General features: G+C 55.1%; 1 protein-coding gene across 7 annotated transcripts in view; it reads right to left on the bottom strand.

Moving 5' to 3' along the window:
* Window positions 1-554: 554 nt before the first annotated feature.
* Window positions 555-21,716, bottom strand: part of JADE1 (jade family PHD finger 1) — a 53,911-nt gene continuing 32,749 nt past the window's right edge. For all 7 annotated transcript variants that reach the window (XM_084884597.1, XM_084884600.1, XM_084884599.1 and 4 more), the window contains exons 6-11: window positions 20,311-20,522; window positions 17,317-17,484; window positions 16,045-16,161; window positions 12,436-12,957; window positions 7,506-7,623; window positions 555-4,146 (exon numbers count right to left, since the gene is read on the bottom strand). In XM_084884597.1, coding sequence (XP_084740723.1) covers window positions 3,338-4,146; window positions 7,506-7,623; window positions 12,436-12,957; window positions 16,045-16,161; window positions 17,317-17,484; window positions 20,311-20,522 — 1,946 coding nt within the window. In that variant the 3' untranslated portion in view covers window positions 555-3,337. The remainder of the gene's footprint in view (window positions 4,147-7,505; window positions 7,624-12,435; window positions 12,958-16,044; window positions 16,162-17,316; window positions 17,485-20,310; window positions 20,523-21,716) is intronic.

Here is a 21,716-nt window from a genome sequence, read left to right as displayed (position 1 = left end):
TTTTTTTTTTGCTTTTGCTTCAGAATGCTCAACAGTCAACAATATGTTGGGGGGAAAAATCTTGTTCCTAATCATAAAAATAGTCTCCCAGCTACTAAATCCTTCTACAGCTGTACCTAAGTTACTGCGTGGACTTGCTTGAAGTATCACAGTAACCCCAGTCATACTGTAAGATGTTACCCTCTTCTTACTGAAGGGGAAATGGAGGCTTCTAAAGGCTAGGCAATCTGGCCAAGGTCATGTGACCAGTCTCTCGGACCCTCAGGTCTTAAGTTGCTTCAACAGCTAGTTGTTTTCAGATCTAAGATTGGGATCCGGAAGGAACTCCATTGAGTTAGGGAAGACAAAAATCAAACTGTGACCATCTTTCAGTGTCTCCGCATCAGAGCTGGGCAAGCCCACCACCCGGGGAGGGGTTATCCACCTCTTGTCCTGTTCCCTACAGTTTGCACTCATCATCTAAACCAGGACACACTTGCTACACGCTGATTCAGGACTAAGTCTTGTACATCTTTAAACATTGAGCAACAGCAGATTTCAAAAGACACTTAAGATGTATTGCAAAAATGTACAGCATTTATTCACATACAGACAAAAAGGCACAAATTCTACTAAATAGTTCCAACAAAAAAATACAGCTGTCCTCAACTAGTTTTATAAATACTTTCAAAAAGGGGGTAGAAATAAATACAGGATTGGGCCATGTCATATAAAATAGTCATCTCTACATATACTTTGTTTAATTTCTGATTTGTAACTCTTCATGCACCTTTTTTTTTCTTTTCAATTTTTAGCTGAATGGACACCAAGCTAGGCACATAGTGAAAAATCCTCTGTACAAGGTTACAAATGTAATGACAAGTTTGTCCATTTGAAAATAATTAAGATTTGTACACAACACATAGAACCCTTCATTGTGATTTTGTGTTTATAGCCTAACAAATGACATTCCAGGCAACTTTACAAAAGTTTAACTAGCCTACATTTTGACATAATACATTGATCATAATCAAAGATATTTCTTGGTCAGGGTGCACAAGGAAAGATAAAGCTTAAAATAAAAAAAAAAGAAAGAAAGAAAGAAAAAGAGCAAATGGTAGGTCCCACACTAAGAAGTGTACATGGGGCGGGGGTAGGGGTTGCTGCTGCTGGTGGCCACACAGACATCCCAGCAGGACAGAGAACTGACCTACACAGCTATCATTACACCGGAGACACCGTGCTCTAGCCATTTGCCTCTCAAAGCAGAAATTAAAAGTGGGCTTTTTATATTTTGTGTGTCTTCTTTTCCTTGGGCTATTTTTTATTTTTTTCGTTTTATGTTTTTGTTTTTTGTTTTGTGTGTTTTTTTTTTTGGTTCAGCATAACTTGAAACATTTGAAAGCTTTTCAACCTAAATGTGGGGGGGAAACAGGTAAGGCATTATTTTTGCACAAAACTAGCATTCCTAATAGTGCAAATGAATCTGTGAACCTCTTAAAATGGTGAGAGGTCATACGCTTACTAGAATTTAGGTTTTCTTTCTATGGCTTGACAAATCCACATCCTCGAACTCTCACCAGAGCTGTCACTGTAGTCCAAAAGTTACCGGGTAGAGTCCACCTTCTGTGCTCAGCAAAAGGTTTCTGCTCCTCTGCAAAGTCTGCCTTTTCAATTAGGCTATGAGTGAAAGTACAACTTGGATTTGTAAGAAACTTCTATCTGCAGCAACAGCTTATCTGGACAACAGTCTTTTTCAAAAGGAGCCTCTCAGCTCAAAAATAGTCCATCTAAACCTGGGTCATCCTTTCCCCTCTCCTGAATCAGCTACTACAATGTATTCAAAAAGCTTAAGACTTGGTCTGAGAATGTCATACATACAGTGGAGATGCATCCGATCTACTATTTGATCATCTGACAAAACTTGCATAGCAAGATGGAATTCAATAAGCCTTGTTTGGTGTTGACAATCCTCTGGAAGACTTGAAAGTGAACCGCAGGACTCAAACCATTATTCATCAAGTATCAGAATGTCCCTGCCACGTGGAAACAGATGGATAAATGAATCAGGAGTCTGAATACCGACACCAGCAAACTAAGGGGTGATTTAGGGGAAGCTGGGCTTGTTCCAAGTGCCCATAATTCTAAGTCTAATCGCTATTTAAACTTTCCTTCTCTGAAGTTTGATGCACAACTACGCTGAATTCCAAAGAAAATGAACAGGACCTTAACACTACCCATTGTCTTAACACAGATGCACCGCAGTCAGTGCGAAAACAGAACATTGTACCCAAATTAATGCTAAATTCATTATTGCTGATAACTTACGAGTTATTGCCATTTGCAATTAGGAAGTCCAAGTTACGAATCAGAGCCTAGAACTGACTCCAGAAAAAACCTACTACACTTAAAACTCTTTCCTGTAGAAACTTGGTCAATGGTAAGAGGTTATCACAACTTATTGCCTTTCTATTGTTTCTAAAATATAGCCTATTTCACGCTTTTTTTTTTCTTTTCTTTTTTTTTCTTTTTTTCTTTTCCTTTTTTCCTTGTTCTTAAGGAATCTGTTCCAGTTGGGGACCCTGGGAAGTATGAGTCACTGGAGTCTGAAAGTTCATCGCTTGAACGTGAATGACTACTGTACTGTTGGAGGCCAGCGGACCAGTGATTGCCAATGGCTTAGGGGACCCCGCCCAGGCTGGCCCACAGACGGCAGTTAGGGAAGAGAGTGTCTAGAGGACTGGTCAATGGGGCCTCAGCTGCCCTCTTCCACAGACAGAACTTCCCAGTGACCTCGCTCTGCACCAGGTCTCTCCATCCCGCTCCCTCCCAGGGCTGCAGGCCGAGGAGCCACATCCCCTCACATTCCAGCCCCCGAAGCTCCTCCAGGGGTGACCTTCAACACTTCTCCCATCTGGGACATTTGCACAGAAGCCCCCTCGAGCTCCTCGGAGCTGCTGCCTGCAGACTGCAATGCAACAAGAACATGGCTTCCAATCCGCCACCGTCCAGGAAATAAGTTACAGGCTAGCCAACGGTACGCGAGGGTGTCTAGAACCATATCTGACTCCGTGTAGTCGGGTGACCAAGAGTTTGTGCTTTGGGAAGAAAACAGAGCAATAAAAACTCAGGAGGCCTCCGTAGGCCTCTCCCTCTTTAAAAAATGCACTTCATTCATTCATTCTTAGCTTAGTGTTTAAGCTTCTAGTCTCCGCCGTGCCTTGCGGTCGCAACCTACGTGTTTCCTCAACCAGGTGCAAATAGCACACACTCCTCGCGGTTTATAAATGACTGGAAAAAAAAAAAAAAAAATCCATCTGAACGGCGAGTCAGTGTGTGCGCGGCTCGGGGCCAGGCATCAGGAGGCCAGGATGCTCCTGCGGATGAAGTCTGTCCTGCGGCCCATGGCGCCGCCCGCCGCGGGGATGCACTTCTTCTCCGAGGCCTCGCCCTCCGAGTCGCTCATCTCGCCGTCGGGGGCGTAGCCGTCGCTCTCGGGGTCGGCCCGCGGCTTGCTCTTGGCCCTCTCCCTGGCGGGCCCGCGGCCCAGGCCCAGGCAGGGGCAGGCGGCCCCGGGGGCGGGCGCCTCCTGCGGCGGCCGCTCCCCCTTCTTTGGGATCCGGAAGCCCCCCCAGTTCTTCCCGGGGCTGGCGGGCGTGGTAGGCACTTTGGCTGCGGGCGGGGGGTGGCTGCCCCGCGCCAGGGCGCCGTTGCACTTGGGCGGCCCCTCTCTCCGGGCGGCCCGGGGCGCGGGGTCCGGGTGCCGCGGGGGCGCGTCCGCGGCCCGGAGGGGCTTGTGTCGGAAAGGCCTGTCCCTCCCGTCCCCCTGGCCGGGGTCGCAGGGAAAGCGGGGGTCCCTCCTGCGCCCGGGGTCTGGCGCCAGCGCGCCGTTGCGCTGCGGGGCGGCCAGGAGCCGGGCGTCGGCGAAGGCCTTGTCGAAGCCCAGCCAGCCCTGCGGGGCGCCCGCCGCCCGGTGCGGGGCCTGGCCCGCGGCCCGCGGGTGCGGCTTCTTCAGGGCGCGGCCCAGGGAGGTGCCCATCTGCTTCCGGAAGAAGGCCGAGTGCCACTTCAGGTCCTCGATCTGGGGCGCGTCGGGGCCCACGGAGGGGCTGTTGAACAGAAGCATGCTCTCCAGGGAGGCGGCGGAGCAGGAGGGCGAAGGCACACCTGCGGGGGGGAAAGCAGAGAGAAAGGTTACAGCAGGAGCAAGTCCGAGGAGGCCAGCTCCAGACCCGCAGTGGGGCCCGCGCAATGCAAACGTCCCGCAGGCAACACAGGGCCGGGCTGCAGAACCGTCAGAGGAGAGGGGTCCGCCTGGGGAGCAGCCCTGGAGCTGCGGACGGCTAGCAGCTGCCTTTTCTGAAACAGCCAGAGCCACAGAGGAGCCCCTGAAGCAGCATCTTTCCAAGGAAGGCACGTCCTTCCACACCACAGCTGAGCTGACAAGGACCCCAGGGGAGGCGGGGCGGGGAGGGGTGTGGCGGGCCTGCCTCCCAGCAGGGCTAAGGCGAGAGGGAAGTGGGGGCCCCCAGGGCTGTGATGCGGGGAATGTGAGGAGCTGTGAGGTGAGTAAGGGAAGGTGTTTAAGCGCCTCCCAGACACAGAGCAAATGTTTTTTTAAATGTTTACTATCAGATGTAAAACCCACTTGTGGGATTAAACTGAAAATGTAACCCCACAGGAGATAAGTTAAACTGGTCTTTTTCAAACATTTTTCATGCCAATCACAGTAAGCGCTAAATTGCACCTAACTCAGGAAAAGCCTACTTTTCCTTAAGTCTTACTGTCCTTTAGCATCTGATGTGCCCTCTGACCTTTGCCGTTTCACTTGTTTTTGAAGCTAGTGATGAACTAACTACTCAGCTCTTCTCGCCACCCACGGAGCCCTGCCCCTGGGTCTGGGGAAGCTGGGTGAGCTCACAGCAAGGGCCTCAGAGCCGGTTCGGGCTTCTGTCCCCTGTGGCGTGAGAACCAGCAGGAAAGTGGGTCCCACCGGAGCCCCAGGCCTGAGCGCCCGAAGGAACCTACTGCTGAGCAGACACGGAGCAAGCGTGAACCGGAACAGAGCCAGCGACTCCAAACACAGACCGCCACCACGGGGAGGGGGGGGCATAATCTGCCGGCTTTCTCAAACATCAAAGGCTAGGGTCCACCTCCACGCCACACTGGTGGCTGTTTCTCACCTGCCGTGGGGAAAAAGCAAAGGGCGGGGGGTTCCTGACTCGGATTCTCTTTGACCTGGAATCGTGTCTCTCAAGTCTCCGATGCATGACCTCTGCAGGCGGCCCCTCCACTGGGGACTCTCACCCAGCAGAACAGCCCTCCTCCCCGTCCTCAGCCACTCACAGCCTGAGCCGTGGCCCCTGAATGACACGCCATGGGTGTCCGCGCTGCTCCGCCTGGAATCACAGGCCCAGAGCAGGCGAGGGGCGGCAGAGGCAGCGCCCGGCTGAGTCTAACACTGAGGAGGAGCGACACAGGCCCCGGGGGTGCCCCGTCCTGGCTGCGGCTCCCACAGGGACCACAGGCTGCGCCCAGCCCTTCCCGCCGGTGTGTGGGGGCCGGTGGGGTTCCTTGTCTGCAGGACTTGCGAGTGGAGGGATGCGTGACAGCTGTTACACACACAGGGTCTCCGCCACTCAGCCAAGGAAGAGCCTCAGCCGGGAAACGCAGAGAGCTGCCGGCAACACCATAAAAAAGGACTCGGTGAAACCCGGCGCACATGCTCTTTACAGCTCATTCCCTTTAAACAACAACTTAGCAAAAGTCCCAGGAAGGCCCAGCGCCCCCAGGCGCGGCCGCACTCCGCCCCGCCCAGCTCCAACGTCCTCAGAGGGGAAACCCGTGCGGAAACTCAGTGAACAGCCAGGAGTCCATTTTAAAGAATCTGAATCGAACTGCTGTCACTTGTGACACCCTACTAAAAATTCTCATTTTAAAAGTCTGAGGATACTAGCTTGATACATTCCTGGAGGGAAAAAAAAATCTAAGATAATATTATTAGTAAATCAATGCTATTAAAAGTATATATTACTTCAAGAATGTCACTTAACACTCCGTAGGCTTTCTTCTCTTTCTTCCACTGACCACTCCACAGGAAGTCCTCCCTTCACGCCAACAGGCTCGGCGATGTCCCGAGAACGGGCGCGTGGGAACCCAGCTTCCCAGAGGCCAACAGGGAGGAACAAGGAGGCGTTCCCACGGCCTCTCCTCACATCCTAAGGAAACACTCTGTACCTCTGGTCACCTTGATCTGGTTGGTTTGGGGTAAATCAGAATTCGAATTTCACCACTCTAGGGTGTAACAACCTTGTTTCCACGTGTCGGAATAATCTACATCGAGCCAGCCGCGACTCAGCGCAAAGCAAGTATTTCAGATGTTGCCGCTCTAACTTCAAAGGGCAGACAGGCACAGAGATGAGACGAGGCAAGCTCCCCTCAGAGCTGCCTGTGCCCGCAGTCTGCGATGCTGCCTGACCCACGCTCGGCGCATCGCCTTTTCTGAAAGCCGCCCAACCTGCTTCCCTGCGTTGATGCGCGCAGACCGTTAGCGCCAAAAGGCAGCTTTGGTTCCGGACCCGGCCTCTTCTGCAAGCCCACAGAGTCCCAGGGAAGTTACACGGCGGCCCAACAACCGTGTATTTGATCTCCAATGATTGCCGTGGTTTTTCCTTTCCCCTCTGGTTACCCAGAGCCGTGTTAACCTGAAGGCACCAAATGCATAAATACTTGGTGCTGAGTCTCCAAAAGATGCAAATTCCCCCTACACCAGTGGTCGGCAAACCGAGGCTCGCAAGCCACATGCGGCTCTTTGGCCCCTTGAGTGTGGCTCTTCCACAAAATACCACGTGCCGGCGCGCAGGAACAGTGCGATCGAAACTTCGTGGCCCATGCGCAGCAGTCTGTTTTCGGCCTGGGCGACTCTATTCTGAAGAAGTGGTTCTAACGCCGAGCCACACTCAAGGGGCCAAAGAGCCGCGTGCGGCTCCCGAGCCGCGGTTTGCCAACCACTGCCCTACACCAAAAAAGTCCACTGGGAATGTTCTCTAAACAGACATATGCCTCGAGCGCGGTCTTAAGATACACTGAGCGTATGCTTACAGGCAGGTGCCAGGCTAGGTAACCCCCTATCTTTTTAGGTCTCCCCAGGATGCCTTACGGTTGATCAAGTGCTTTGCAATAAAGAAGTTACTCTTTCATTTGAGCCTTTGAAAACAGTTCCCGGGCGGTAGCTGGCGGCACCACCACCCTCAAGTTCCATCTGAGCAAACAGGGCGGCTAGGAGAACTGGAGACCCGCTTGGGATTGGCCCAGACGTAGAGGATCAAGGATGCGGCCCAAATCCTTAGCCCTTCCCCCTGCGCCCCGGGCCTCAGATGCTCAGAGATTTCCTGTAGTCGGCAAGCCTGTGCTTCTGAGGTTATCCTGTCGGGTACAAGGAAAGGAAAGGAGCTACTCTTGCTTTCCTCAGCAGAGCGTGAGGCCTGCGCCCCGCCTGCCGCCGGAGCTGCGAGGCTGATGCATACCTGAAACTCTTTCTTGCTCCAAGAGCTTAGTGTAAAGATTGAATATCTGTTCCTGGACTTTGCACACAGATCGCTTAATCTTTTCCCTGCGGGTCACCATGTAAGTGAGGTTCCGAACCTAGAATGTAGAGAATAAAGATTCTAAGTAAGCAATGCATTGTAACAGTACTTTGGTGGTTGTTCTGTTTTTGGTTTTTTGTTTTTTTTTACCTGAGAGAAAATTGTCCTACTAGGGCCTTGAGTGACATCTGAAATCAAAATGTACTTTGAATGTGTTATCCAATCTCTTATCTCGTTGGGGCTGCTAACAAGGCTTCCACACACGCCCCTCCACACAGGATGAGATGGGAGAGGAGCTCCTACCGATCGCCCCAAAGTCCCGCCGCCTCCACCACACCCGCCTTAGACTCATCGCTACGCCACCCCCAAGGACCTGCCCCAGCACCTGCAGGCGAAAGGCTTTTAGAGAGATCAGAAGCCCCTGCGCTGCACTCTGCCCAGCACCTTCTGAAAGGGAAGTGAGGTCAGCACAGGGTCAAGGGCAATCAGAAGCGAAGCCCATCCCCTGCACAAGGCTCACTAGGTGAACGCCTCGGTCAGCTGGCACTGAGCCACAGTTCCACTGTGCCTGACGGCCCACCCCTGGGGATCACGTGCACACACTCGAAACTTGTAACTAACCAACACAGACTCAGTCCTAAGCCAACCTGGGATCAGTCAACACAGAAACAGAACTTAAAAGATTTGTCAATAAAACCCCTCCAATCCTCAGTCCTAAGACCTATTGGTAAACCTAACCAGACTCCAGGGGCCTGAATGCACAGATCTCAAAACGCAGCAGAGGAGATGCTAGCACACGGTCCGGCCTCCTGCAGGACGTGGACGAGATGTCCCCAATCCTCCCTGGCAGCGGTGAGCAGTGACTCCTGTTCCCCATCAGCTCCCAACTCCCCTCAAAACCTTATGCTTGGCAATCCCTTCCCCCGCCGCCTGCCTTGAAACAGAAGAGGTCAAAGGTCCTCGCCCTCTGCGGTTCGCAGTGAGGATGAGGACCAGCCATGCACACAGGACTGCACTGGCTCCTGCAGACACCGCCCCTGTGTCTTCAGTCCATCCCGAGCCCCGTTGGGTTCCAAGGGAGAGGACATGACTCTCAGAGGGGCAGCTCTCTGGCTCCTACGTTTACATCCACGTGTAACGTATTTAGCATCTTCCTAACACTTTCCTTCACTGAAAAAGAATATAAATCTTAACAAGTCTCGTTCCCTGAGTAAATAGTTTGGTTCCTCTCACTTCATCTCACAGCCTCAGACCCCAGGCCAGGAAGTAGGTGTCCTTTATAAAACCCTGACCCACTGGGGACAGAGGTGGCTACCAGGCTATTCTCGTTCATGAGCAATCTTCCACCCAGGGGAGATTAGAGAGGAAGCTCAAAGAGGAAGAGGCAAGACCTAGATAGAGGTCACAGATTCAAAACCCTTTGCAAAACAAGCAGGAGGAATCTGGCCTCCGGAAGTGGGAATTACTTCTGGCTCTGGGGACAGAGAGGCGGCTCTTCTGTTCCAGCTGGATGCACGGCAGAGACACATCTCTTTCTTAAAATTACCCACAGAAACAGAGGCCTGGGGAGCCAGAGACCGGGACATTGGGTATTTATTCAAATTTAATTTCAAGGGCTTCAGCCACTCCCCCGGGAAGCCTCCATCTGGCTGCTAATGGGGAACTCCCCGTCTCTTCCCCACAACCTCTGATGAGAAACATCCAACTGTAACCCCAAGAGGCAAAGGCCCAGGTTCACTGTCAGTTGGGATGAATCGGCCGCTGAAGGCCAGGCTATTTAGAATAGTGAGCAGCCTAAACGGTACCCCCTGGTGCACACACACACTCCTCACAGGACGGGTGCACCAGCGGCCCCCGTGTGTAGTGCTGAGCGGAGGCTCTGCCCTGAAAGCAGACCCTGCCTGGCCCTTCCTGCACACCCCCCCCAAACAGGCCAGCAGGGAGGTACCCCGAAACACCAGCTCACGGTACAGCCTCACACCACGTGACACCTGAGTGAGGTTTTCATCAAATGCAGTGTTTGCAGGCCCCAGCAGGGTAGCTCAGTTGGTTACAGAGCACCACCCCGGTTCACCAAGGCTGCAGGTTCAATCCCGTCAGGGCATTGAAGAATCAACTAATACATGCATGAAAAGGCGGGACAAATCGATATTTTTTTCTCTCTCTAAAATCAGTGTATATATGTGTATGTTTCCCTAGACAGAATGCTGTCCCCTCACCCCAGAATTCTGGAGTCAGAAGTGGGGTCCAAAAACTGGCCTTTCAGGTTTCCAGGTAATGCTGCTGGCTGGGGACCATCCTGAGAACCACTGCCCTCAGGAGCCCGAGTGCTCTCAGGGCTTTCTTGAATCCCAGGCACTGCCTGCCACACCAAAGCCGGACATGCCTCTTGTTCAGGGATAATGGCGGCTCCAGTTTCACAGGGGGCCGTGCCACTGGGCACTGAGTGGACCGGCCCAAGAACCAGCCTCTCCTGACACAGAGGCAGCGTGTCTGTCTCAGCAGGCACTCTGCCGCCTCTCGCAGCAAACCCCATTGAGGGGGAAGGATCCCTCGGGAGGGGAGGGGCCTGGGGGCCTTGCTGTCAGCAGCCGGCACTCATCAGCAATCATGTCTTCTTAAAGGTGTGGGTCCCCAGCCCCTCCTGAAAGCCATCCCTATCCTTTCTGGTCCGGACCGGGTACCAGGCGTGCAACGCCTCCAGCTGTCTTTGCAGGGAAGAGCAGTCGCCATTATCAGGTGTCAGCGGTTTGCATTTCTAATGAAGGCTGCTCAGGGGTCAGTGTGGGACTGACCATGAACCCCAATTGTCCCGGGTGGCACCTGATCCTGTGTGCCTGCTATGATGTTCTACTGTGTGAAGTAGGCAGAACAAAGAGAGCATACGTTATGATTTGTTCTGATGAGCCTCTGGCCTGATATACTTCTTGTTTATGATTGCAAAGAGCCCTGGACTCTCTGGGGCATGACAAAGGTTCAATCTTCTAAAGCCCCACCATCACAGGCCTCATGGCACATTGTGGAGAATGTATTTTTCATTACAATAAGCCCGTTTTAAACTGGCACTAAATACCCTAAAATCTGTTAAGCTCTTTATTAAAGTAAATGTAAGTAATGCCACACACACACACACAGAAATCCTGATTTATTCCCTGTTTCTCATACATAATTGGCATCATTCTACTTAAAAAGCAACAGTGATGACTCCAAAAAGATGTTTAGAATTTAATTATAAGTCCGTGTTAATCTGAGTAACTTAAGCACAGAAAAGAGTTAGTACACCACAAACATTTTCTACACTTTTATTTTGTGGTGATTGTGAGACAAACACAGTCCAAACATCAGACTTCTCGTCCTCCCTCCTGAGGACTATCTGACTCCGGGCTCGTGCGCCCAGGACAGCGGCCGTCACGTACTGGCTCCTCGCCAGGGTTCCAGCTTATCCCTCAGAATACCCTTTCTCAAATTAACAAAAAACGCCACACATCCATGTGGTTGGAGGTGAGGTCTTCTGCACACTCACCACCAGGGGGCGTGTGGGAGCACGAGAGCCCCAGCCCTCCCCCCTCCCTGCTGGCCTCACCTGACCCCAATCCTAACCTGCTCCAGGAAGGAGTGTCACCAGCTGGCCCTGGGTCGTGTGCAGACCAGGCCTCCAATGACCACTTAAAAACACCTGCACGCCGATGCCACCTCTCCCAGGGCCAGGCAGGTCCCTTTGGGAGATCTGCATCTTTTGGTTCATTCGTCCATTCGCCCTACGCTTGGCCTACACTCTCATTTCCCATAGTCTCTGAGGCAGAGGCTCCCAGGCAGGTGAATCACTTCCTGCTGGGGGCTCAGGGAGGTGCGTTAACTGTTCCAGGCCTGGCCGTGGTGCAGGCTGCTTCAGGCCAGAAGCAGAGTCCAGCTGTGCGCTAATGAATTTAATCAGCCGGGAGCTGCCACAGAAGGTGCTCTAAGATGCATCTCCAATTAGCAAGCCTCAGTCAGAAGCTACCTACTGGGAGCAGGAGGCCCTGGGGGGAGACCGCCCTCCTAATTATATCTGTGCAGGAGGGAAGCCCACCTGGGACTCCCCGTAACGTAACGGTAAGGGTGGAGGCACAAAGCAGCAACAGCTGAAGGAAGCGGCCATGGCCCCAGGCAGCCCACAGCCGCCTCACCAGCAATGCGCAGCGATACTGTGCGTGCTGAGCGGGACGGGATCCCCACAACCACACAGGACACACCACAGACACACGTGACACGGACACACACATGCACACGTGATATATACACACAGCCTCGGGGATGACGTAGCACCTCACTGCCAGGAGGACCTGTGGCAGACACGCGTGTGTAAGTGCTCGCACACGCGCCAGCACCCACAACCTGCCCTGCCCCTCAGCACAGGGCGCCCACGAGCCAGCCAGGAATGGGGGGGCAGAGGCAGCACCCCCCACTCCTCTCAGAGCCACGTGACCAGCACCTGGTGTGCCTCAGGCTGAACAAGAGATCTTACCCCCCTGCCTGCACCACCGTTCGGCAAGTCTAACTGGTGTCCTAACCGTTTGCAAACTATTCTGGGCCAATCCCTGGGTCGTTTTCCTGGGGCTCAGATCACTCTAGCTCTAGAATGGAGGGGACACACACCCCATTGGATCTTGCAGAAGAACAATACTGGGATTAACGGGGAAATATTTAAAAGGAGGTCACAGAGAAGCCCCGTGTGAGCTTCCCAGCCCGGGGACACTACACGGACACACCCCCATGCTGCAGTGTGTACAGGGTCTGAGCGAGCGACCGGCCGCCACGCTGGCTGCGCAAGCGCGGCCTCTGAGCAGTCCTCTTGGCTAAGTCACTACAAGGTGTCAGTGTCAATCATTACCCTCTCCAGGTCCTGCCGCAGGTGCGTGAACAGCTGCAGCCGCCTAAACAAGACATCCTGCTCCCGCTTGGCCAGATTGTCCTCCTCGTCTCTCTTTGGGGTGATGAGCGGCTTGTTGAAGTTGACCTTCCTCTTCAGCTTCCAGTACTGGTACAGGAAGTCCACCACCTCCTCGGGCAGCCGCAGGGCCCTGGCCACGTCCAGCAGGTTGACGAAGGTGTAGAAGGCGTCCTCCAGCTGCTGCAGCTTCTGCTTCCGGACGCTCCCGCGGTGGGCCTCCTCCTGCTTCTGCTCCAGGCTGGCGAAGGGCTCCAGCGGGCTCCGGGGGGAGCGCTCGGGGCCCCCGTTCTCCTGGGCGGCCCCCGCCGCCAGGCTCCCCTCGGCTTTCCTGTGGGAGCTGTGCTTGGGGCAGTAGGACTTGAACTTGACCTCATCGTTCTCCGCCAGGATGGTCTTCATCTCCAGGCCCCGGTCGAAGGCGCAGGTCACGTGGAAGGCCGTGCGGCAGTTCTTCACGGAGCACTGGCGAGGAAAGGAGGGGACCGTTAGGCGGGCCGTGGCTGACGCCCCTCGGTGCCGGGCCCCGGCGCCCGGCAGAGCTGCGCCCGGCGTGGCCGTGACAAAGCCCCGGCGTTACCGGCACACTAACCCCGGGGTGTGTGAAACAAGGGAAGGCCGGGGGGTTCAGGAAACTTCAGAGGGAAGGTTTCATGGACCAACCCTGCCTCTCGGACGAGCCCTGTGGCCCAGGGTCCGGGGCAGACCGCCTGCACGGGGCCTGTGGCCTGAGCGGGGCTGGCGCTCACGCTCCACGCCAGAGAACGTGCGCTCCCTGGCAGGGTGCCCGCAGAAGCTCCGCTGTGCTTTCTCTCTGGGTCTGAGCTCTTTCGTGTTTGTGTAAAAGGCCGGACGACAGGAATCTCCCGAGAGGAGTGACAACCAGTCGGAGGTTCTCCGGGAACCTGAGTGCTCGCCTCACCCCGGCCAGCGGAGCCCAGCACAGCGGGACATTCCCTCCCAGCCCGCCGCTCCAGATGAGGCAGGTGAACACCAACTCCCACAGAGAAAGAGGAGCGGGAGGCAAGGAAAGCCCAGCCCGGGGAGGTCGGGACCAGTGTCCACACCCGTTGGGACCCTCGCCCGATGCTCCTGGGGCAGTGGAAGTGGCACTAGACACATGCCCTGCCTGGCGGTGCTGGCTGCTCCCAGCAGCCCCCGGGACTGGCTGTGGTGGTAGAGAACCGCAAGGGGCTGACCCCCGGGTCACGAGGAAGCCTGGAGGCCAGGCGTCATGGCTGCACCCCCTCCCGGGAGCCTCCGGTTCACCCCAGCATCAGGGCTGCAATCTGCAGCTCAGAGGGCTGGCGGCCTGGCAGGAGGGCTCCCGTCTGATGTCACAGGATGAACCCCTGGAGGAGGCTTCTGGTGAAGACTGAAGCCAGTCTCTTAGAAGCACCTGTGCCGCGTGAGGCCACGGGACCTGGGCTCGCTGGGGCTGCGGGAAGCAGAACCCGGGCCCCGGGCCAGCTGAAAAGCTGAATTACACTCATTGAGCGGCCAGAACTGGGACCACGGAGGGCAGAGGATGGCGCTGGGGCTCCTCCCCCATCATGGCAGCATGTAACAGGTCATGCCGTTACAGGTCAGCATGTAACTCACTGCCACTCGGGATTTCTCCCGTTATTACACCCACAAGTACGGAAAACCCAGCTCCCTCCACCACTCCCTCCTTACCAACACTTAACAGCCAAATAAGAGAAATCTGTCTGTAACTTTACCTATAAACAACCTCAGTTCCCGGGAACGTGTGAAATCGGCAGGACACGCGCACACACCTGGCCGCCACCAGCAGAGCCCGGAGGAGGGCTCCCCCCGGGCGCAGGCAGCGCAGCCAGGGGCGGGGCGCGGAGGCCGGGCTCGCCTGGGCCTGGGTCTGGGCCTGGGCCTGGGTCTGGCTCACACCGCCCTGAGCCCAGGCGCCGCCGCGGAGGAGGGCGCTGCCGCGCAGGATTTACACAGGACTCTGTAAGGACGCCAAGCAGCCTTCCTGTGGGTTTTCCGATTCAGGTTGACTCAGCAAACAGATGTTACAGAACCGTAAACCACAGCCCTCACAGCTGCAGACATTCCGGGGAGGAATTCTTTAATAACATCGGCCCACTCTGTGCAGATATGAGAAATCACCGGCCTTCCTCGGCCTCTTCTCTTCCAAGTGAACGTTCGGGGAAAAGAGGTCAACGGCCACAAAAATCACCCGATTATCTCTCTTTGAAAGAGAGACAGAGACCGCTGCCTCCTGTGCGGACCGGGATGGGAGCTGGGGAGGGCACAGACCAGGCCTCACGGGGACTCACGGGGGTAACTGGGAAGATTTCCATCTTCCTGGGTTTGCAAAGCTTGTTCCTGCAAGTTCTCTCTCTCTCTCTCTCTCTCTCTCTCTCTCTCTCTCTCTCTCTCACACACACACACACACACACACACACTAATGCGTGTTTTTTTTGTAACTCCAGGCTCTTTGCCATGTGTTAGTTTTAAGCAGATTCTATTCGAATACACAACTCTGCACTGCTTTCAAGGTCTGCAGACCGATCCCACTAGCTGGCTCATGCCTCACCCTCTGAATATTTCTGTTCCATTCTGGATTCTCAGACACCAGTATAGAATGACAAATTTTTAAAACCACCAGTCAGTGGGTACCGTAACGAAAGAAATATTTATCAGCCATATACAAATCGGTTTTGCCAAATGAGGTCATTTTCTTAAAACCCATGACTGGCAGCTGGACCGAGCTCCTGGAGTGTGCGCCTGCTCGGAGTGTGACGGGGACCGAGGGGAGGCCGAGGGGAAGCCCTGGCCCTGAGCTGGCCACACGCGGCGTCTGCAGGCGCAGGGACAGCACTGCAGACCTCGAGTCCTGACTGTGGAGATGCCAATAACCTAAGGCCCAGAAATTAACTTCAACTAGTTTTAGACAACATGAAAAAGGATAGCTGTATGTTCTCTCCTTAACTCTATCTACCTGTAGATTTACACTTGTTGGTGTGCGGACAAAGAAGCCAGGTTTACATAAAAGCCACAGTGCGTGCGCACGGTGCCAGAGAACCAGGCAGCCAGGCTGCGTTCGGTGCAGCACCGCGGGGTGTCCCTCAGCCAGCTATGCCAGCTGCTGCCTCGTCTCACCTGAGACATGACCCTGCACACCTGGGAAGCCAGCAGCGTCAGGGCAGCTGGAGGCGGGTCACCTGCTCAGCCCGCAAACAGGTAAGAGGGTGGCCAGCCCTCCAGCGCCAAGGCTGGCTCTTCCCCGGAGGCGGCTGCCAGGCTGGGAGCAGGGAGGGTGCCCGCAGACAAACTGACCGTCCTCACTGCTCAGACGGAGCCCAAGTGGCCCTGTGCCGGCCAAGCTGGCGTTCTGCTTACACAGAACACAATCTACCCACATCACAGGACCAGACCAGCCCTAGCCTCCCCATAAGAGCGTGAGACCCCCATCCTGCTTCCTGAATTCACCTGCAATTTCCAGAGTTCACAGACACCGCTCCCCCCCAAACTCCAGCCTGCTCCCTGCAACACAGGGAAGGAGAAGAAGCCGCTGGGGCTAGGCCATACCTGTATGGAGGCCCCAAACTTCTCGTTGCAGAGGCTGCACACCAGCGCCCACCGACTGCTGGGGATGTGAGACACCTTGGTGATGGGCTCCATCTTCTCGGGGCTGCCGATGCTCACCTAGGGCCCGAGGAACAGCGAGAGTGCACTGAGGCCGTCAGACAGACCAAGGCTGGGCGCGGGTGGCAGAACCTGAGAGATGTGCTACTTCCCGTGCTCCCCCTCCCCTTCTCCGCCAGACAGGGGCCAGGGGCACTCGACCTCCTAGGAGGGGCACATCAGGACAGCTCAGGGGACAGTTCGGGGGCAGGAGAGCCCAGAGCCCAGAGTCCATTCCCTCCACCCTGAGCACCTGGGGGCCATGTGACTCGGGAGCGCCTGTTCCCAGAACTCCCAGATAACCGGGGTGCCCGTCTCAGCGCCCCCCACAGCGGGCCCACCCGACGCGGTCAGGGCTGGAGGTGGAGCACGTCTACACAGACGGACTTCAGCGTCTGTCTCACTAAAGAGAACCATCCTCTTCCGACTGGAAAGGCTGCTACATGGTGGAAAACTACCAAGACACACTGGCTCCTTGGCACGGGGCCTGGGTCGCTGAACCGGGTCCCCGTTAATAGCAAACCACGCGGCCTGGCGCTGCCGGCACCCGAGGCATGAAGCCGCAGCCCCAGCCGTCCCCAGATAATCGCCCTCCGGAGGGAAATGCACCAGGAATCACACACCAAAAACGCTGAAATTTGAATCGAAAATGATATTCTCCACAGTGAACCATGCAAATTAAATTAGTCAAGGTCTGGGACTGGAAATAAATTACACCAGACCTGAAATTAAAAAGGTTGAGGCTAAGGGAGAACTCCCATAAAAGTCACAGAAACAGGACCCAGAGCCGTGGCTCCTCAGCGTGCTGCCGTCCCGTGGACCGGCGCCAGGCGCAGTCCCGGGGGAAGGGCTGGGCGTCCGGGCCACCGCCCACAAGCTGCAGGGCTGCCCCGGGGCCCTGGCCCAGTGGGAGGCCTAGCTGTGACGGACACCCGAACCGAAGCCTGACCACCACCCCACGCACTGCTGCCTGGGTTAGTACGGCCACAGTGTGTCCCCCCTGGCTAGAAGGAGGTGCGGGGAGATTCAGGTGATGGGGGGGGGGGGGGGGGGAGAAACAAACGGGTGGCACTAAAAAGGTGTCCTTTTCCTCATCGGATACCACCTGGCCTGTTTGTGACCGGCCCCCTCCTCCACCCCGGCCAAAAGGCAGAGCCCCCGTGAGACCACACTCACCTCGGGGATCCACAGGGCACAGCTGACGTGGACCCACTTGGTCCCGCTGCGGGTGGGCTTCATGGCTCCGCCTTTCTTGGGGCACAGCAAGCACTTGGGCTGCACCCCCAGGGCACACGTCCGGCACAGCCAGCTGCCCTCGGGCACCTTGAGGATTCCGTAGCAGGCCTGTGAGGCCAGCGCCCCCGGGGAAAGGAGAAGAGAGAGAGAGAGAGAAAAGGATTCGTTTTTCCCATGATACCTGTTACTCTTACAACACCCAGAAGGTTTATATCAGGACAAGTGGCTAAACAGAAGCACTGCTCTGCCCACCACACAGGGTTCCTCTCCCTCCAGGTCAGAGCCGGATGGTGTGTGATGTCTGTGGGTGCAGTACGACGTGCTCACCGCCAGGTGACTCTGAACTCTCCCCGAGGACAGTCAGGTCCGGGAGGAGTCTGCTCTGCTGTGTGGCCAGGGCCACCACGGGCCCCCCAGCTCTGAACCCGGAGCCGCAGATCCTCAGGGCAGAGCTCGGGGTGAAACAGGGGGAGCTGCCCCCGGCTTCCTGGCGTGGGTGGGACTCAAAGTGAGAAAACAACACAGGGCACCCAGGAGCCTCCCGAAGCGATGAAACGCGCTGACCATGGAACACCAGCTAAGGAGCATCCATCCTCGTCCCCCGGGCTCAGACGCTACCGGCCGATCCCAACACTCTCCCAAGTGGACCCGCGGGCCCAGAAAGGTGAGACTTTCTAGACCCAGAGGATCTGGTCTTTTTAACTGACACTTAGAGCAAAACCTGTTCTGCACAAGAAAGCCAATCGCAGAAATCAAGGCTTTTTACCAGCAAAGTCGCCAAGATGGCTCAAAGCTAGAAAAGGCAGCGTGTTAAACAAGTGAGGAAACAAAACCATGATGGTAGCAGGTCCAGAGCCTCTCAACACCACTGCCAGCCGCTGTCCTCAGATGACCCGGGAGTCAGGAAGTCGGGAGCCAGTCGCGGGCTCCAGCCTCCAGACAGGAAAGCAGCCCAGTGCCGTCTGCGAGCGCAGGACGCAGAGAGGAAACCGCAGGGATGAGAGCGGGCGGAGGCAGCAGCCAGACTGAGCTCAGGGCGCGATGTCAGCGCCATGAATGAGCCACTGTCAACACAGGCTGCCGGGAAACAACTTTAAATAGAGTGAAATGACACCAGTAAGGTTTCCAGCACCCAAAGGTTCCTATCAGGCATTCTAGAGGAAGTCACATTTGAAAAGATAACTTTTTTTTTTTACTAGAAAAGTAAGTCTAAACAAAATTAAAAGATTAAATAAAATATGCCTTTAAGTCAAGCCCTGAAGAATGCCTCAAAGGATAAATGAACCACAAGGAAAAGCTAAGGAAAGACACAGCATGGTGATGGCAGGAGGAACAAGACCAGGAGAGGGGGGTGGCTGGGGGCCCGGACACCCCAACTTCCAGCTCCAATGGCCACTAACCCACAGGGACCCTGAGCAACCCCCCTGATATCAGTCACTTATCTATGAAATGGGGTTTGAGAGCTTCCAAGCAGAACCCCCTTTTTTTTTTTCCAAACAAACAGGGGCAAACTAAGTAAAATAGGAAAAAAGCCTGAAAAGTCATCCAGGTTAACAGCACCAGCAACAAAAACAACGATGGCAGTCACAGTGCTCCCGGTCTTGTCACAAGGAGACCCTACAAGGAGTCCCGGTCTCCCCAGGAAGTTCCCCCAACGACGGGCAGCCCAGGGCTGCGGGCGGCTCCGGCGGCCGCAGGGAGAGACCATGCCGCTCTCGGGAGGAGCGGGACAGGACACGGCAGGCCAGGCTGAAGGCAGAGGGGAGGCCAAGAGGCAGCACATCGTTCAGAAAACAATGACCCAAGAAGTCCCAGAGCAAACCTGACTCTTCTACCAAGAAGTCGCTGAGCAATCTCCACCGTCTAAGTTGATGTCGGCATAAACAGGTGAATTCAAAGAAAGGACCTCAGTGTAGCCTTTTAAATCCTAACAGTGTACGTGAGTCCCCACAGAAATCCGAGTCACTGCGTGACTGCATTAAAAGTAAGTAAGAGAGGTGAGAAAGCCTGGGGTTGGCCCAGTGTCCACCCTTACGGACACCTCCAGGTTACTTTTCATAGAAGGCAGCGAGCGACCACCAAACCCTCCCGGAATCCATCAGGGAGGACAGGAAATCCATTTCCAGGAAAGGGAACTCCTTCCTCTTCTTAACAGCTCAGTTTGCACACGAACACATCTGCAAGTGTTATGGGTTAAACCGTATCCCAAAAAGAGATGCCCAAGTCCTAACCCAGTGCCTCGGAAGGCAGCCTTATTTGGAAACAGGGGCATCGCAGATGTGGCCAGTTAAGAGGAGGTCACGCTGGGGGAGGGTGGGCCTTGAATGCCACAGGACAGGTGGCCCTGTGAGAAGATGTCAGGTGTGCAGACACCCACAGGAGGACCCACCTGGCGAAGGCAGGGACACCTGTGCAGCTGCAAGTCCGGGAGCACCAATGATGGTCAGCAAACCACACAACACTGGGAGAGTGGGAGCAGGGGAGCCTCAGGCGATGGCCCTGCCCACACCTGGCTTTCAGACTTCTAGTCTCCAGAGCAGCAAGACAAGCTTCTGTACGTAAGCCACGCAGTTTGTGGCTCTTCGTTATGACAGTCTGGAGGAAACCAGTCCAGCTAACTACCCACCTTTTCAGTGTTCTTAATACCTGAACTCAGGTGCTGGCGCCGGGCAAAGGGGCACGTATATTCTTTCTAAGGGAACCTGACCTCCATGGGCAGGACTAAGACCATGTAAAGGAGAGAGTCTCACAAAGGAGTCTATGCGTCCGGTTGTAAATGCATAAGAGATACTTCAAACACGAAGGACCGCGTAGGGACAGCGAGATGCCGGGACTCCCTCGGGGTCTGGAGGGAGACCCAGCCTCTCTGGGCGCCCCGGGGGCGGACGGGCGCAGGCCCGGTGTGTGTCTGGGCCTCGCCTGCTGCCCACATACCTGGTGCACGCAGATGTTGCATTTGTCACAGAACACCATCTCGTTGCCGTCCTCGCCGTCGGGCGACTGGCAGACGTCGCACACCACGTCCTCGTCGTACTCGATGCCCAGGCCCTCCTCCGTCTCGATGGCGTGGTTCATGTTGTCGGAGCAGCGCTGCTCGAACTCCTCCAGGACCCTCTCCATGGTGCCCTCGTCCAGCTCCGGCATGCCTGCGGGCGCAGAGCCGCCTCGGTAACCCCGCCACCGGCATCACCGGGCACCGTGTGTTTGCACGTGTGAGCGATGGGCAGTGAACACATAATGTGATAAGTAAATCCATCCTGAGCGACCGCACGTTCTCTAGTGCGTGCCCTCAGACCCTTCCACGGGAGACGCTGTGTTGCAAGTAGAAAACACGAGATAAACCCCCAAAGGGAGCGAGGCTGTTCAAGGCACTGTCGTTCAATAGCCATGTCATTGCAATGCTACACGTCAACCACCATGGCAGTGGCTCAGAAGCCCTGGCCTGACCCTGGGTTGCGGGTTGGGTGTTTGTTTGAAAACTTTCCTTCCTTACTACTTGTGACGGTGCCCTGACAGCAGGTTCCTCCGTGAGCACTGGATGCTCTCATCCGGTTCATCCCTCTGCACCCTCTGAACTGACTACACCGAGAGGCTCAGTGAATCAGACACACGAGCGGCCAAAACACAAGGACTGTGGGCAGCCCAGGAGACGGCTCGTTGTGGATCAAACTGCATTCTTAGGCAAGAAGGATCCAAAATACATCCCCAGTGGTTCTCGTGGTTATGGCCAGTGGTGGGATGAGCCTTCTATTTTCTTCCACGTGTGGATATAGTCCAAACTTCCTACCATGAAAACACTCACGCAGACGGGAAAAAATAGGCTGCAAATGCTATTCAGACAGAACACTGAAGCAGCAAGAAACAACAGAAATGTCATTAGAGCCAACCACAACTTCTGTGCACTATCGCAAGTTTAAAGCCATCAAATTAACACTTCTTGGGTTTTTATGAAAATCTGAGAACCACCAGGATAGAGCTGACGGTGTGATAAGCCCTAAACGGTTATTAAAAAAAAAAAGCACCTACCATCGCAAACCCTATTTAACTCTGAGACAGTCTCTGCGCGGCCAGGCGCTCCCAGTATGCAGTTCTAAAAACACCACTGGTTTTGAAAATACAATCCGATGCCCTGTAATTAATTCTCGCCATTAAAAAGACTAATAAAAACACGTGTTCAGTAGCTGCCTATGTCCTGGGCACTTCCCTCCGACTGAGGAGCCAGCCCAGGGCTCATCCCTGAACCACCTCAAAGGCACCAGTGGCTCTGGCTGTACCGGCCTAACACAGGCCACCTGGTCGGTCAGGGGAACCTGGTCTCTACAAAACCGCTGTGAAGCAGG

Source organism: Pipistrellus hanaki (assembly GCF_964339955.1).
Source record: "Pipistrellus hanaki genome assembly, chromosome: 5".
In the NCBI taxonomy this organism is placed as follows: Eukaryota; Metazoa; Chordata; class Mammalia; order Chiroptera; family Vespertilionidae; genus Pipistrellus; species Pipistrellus hanaki.
This window is presented reverse-complemented; position numbering and strand designations above follow the sequence as displayed.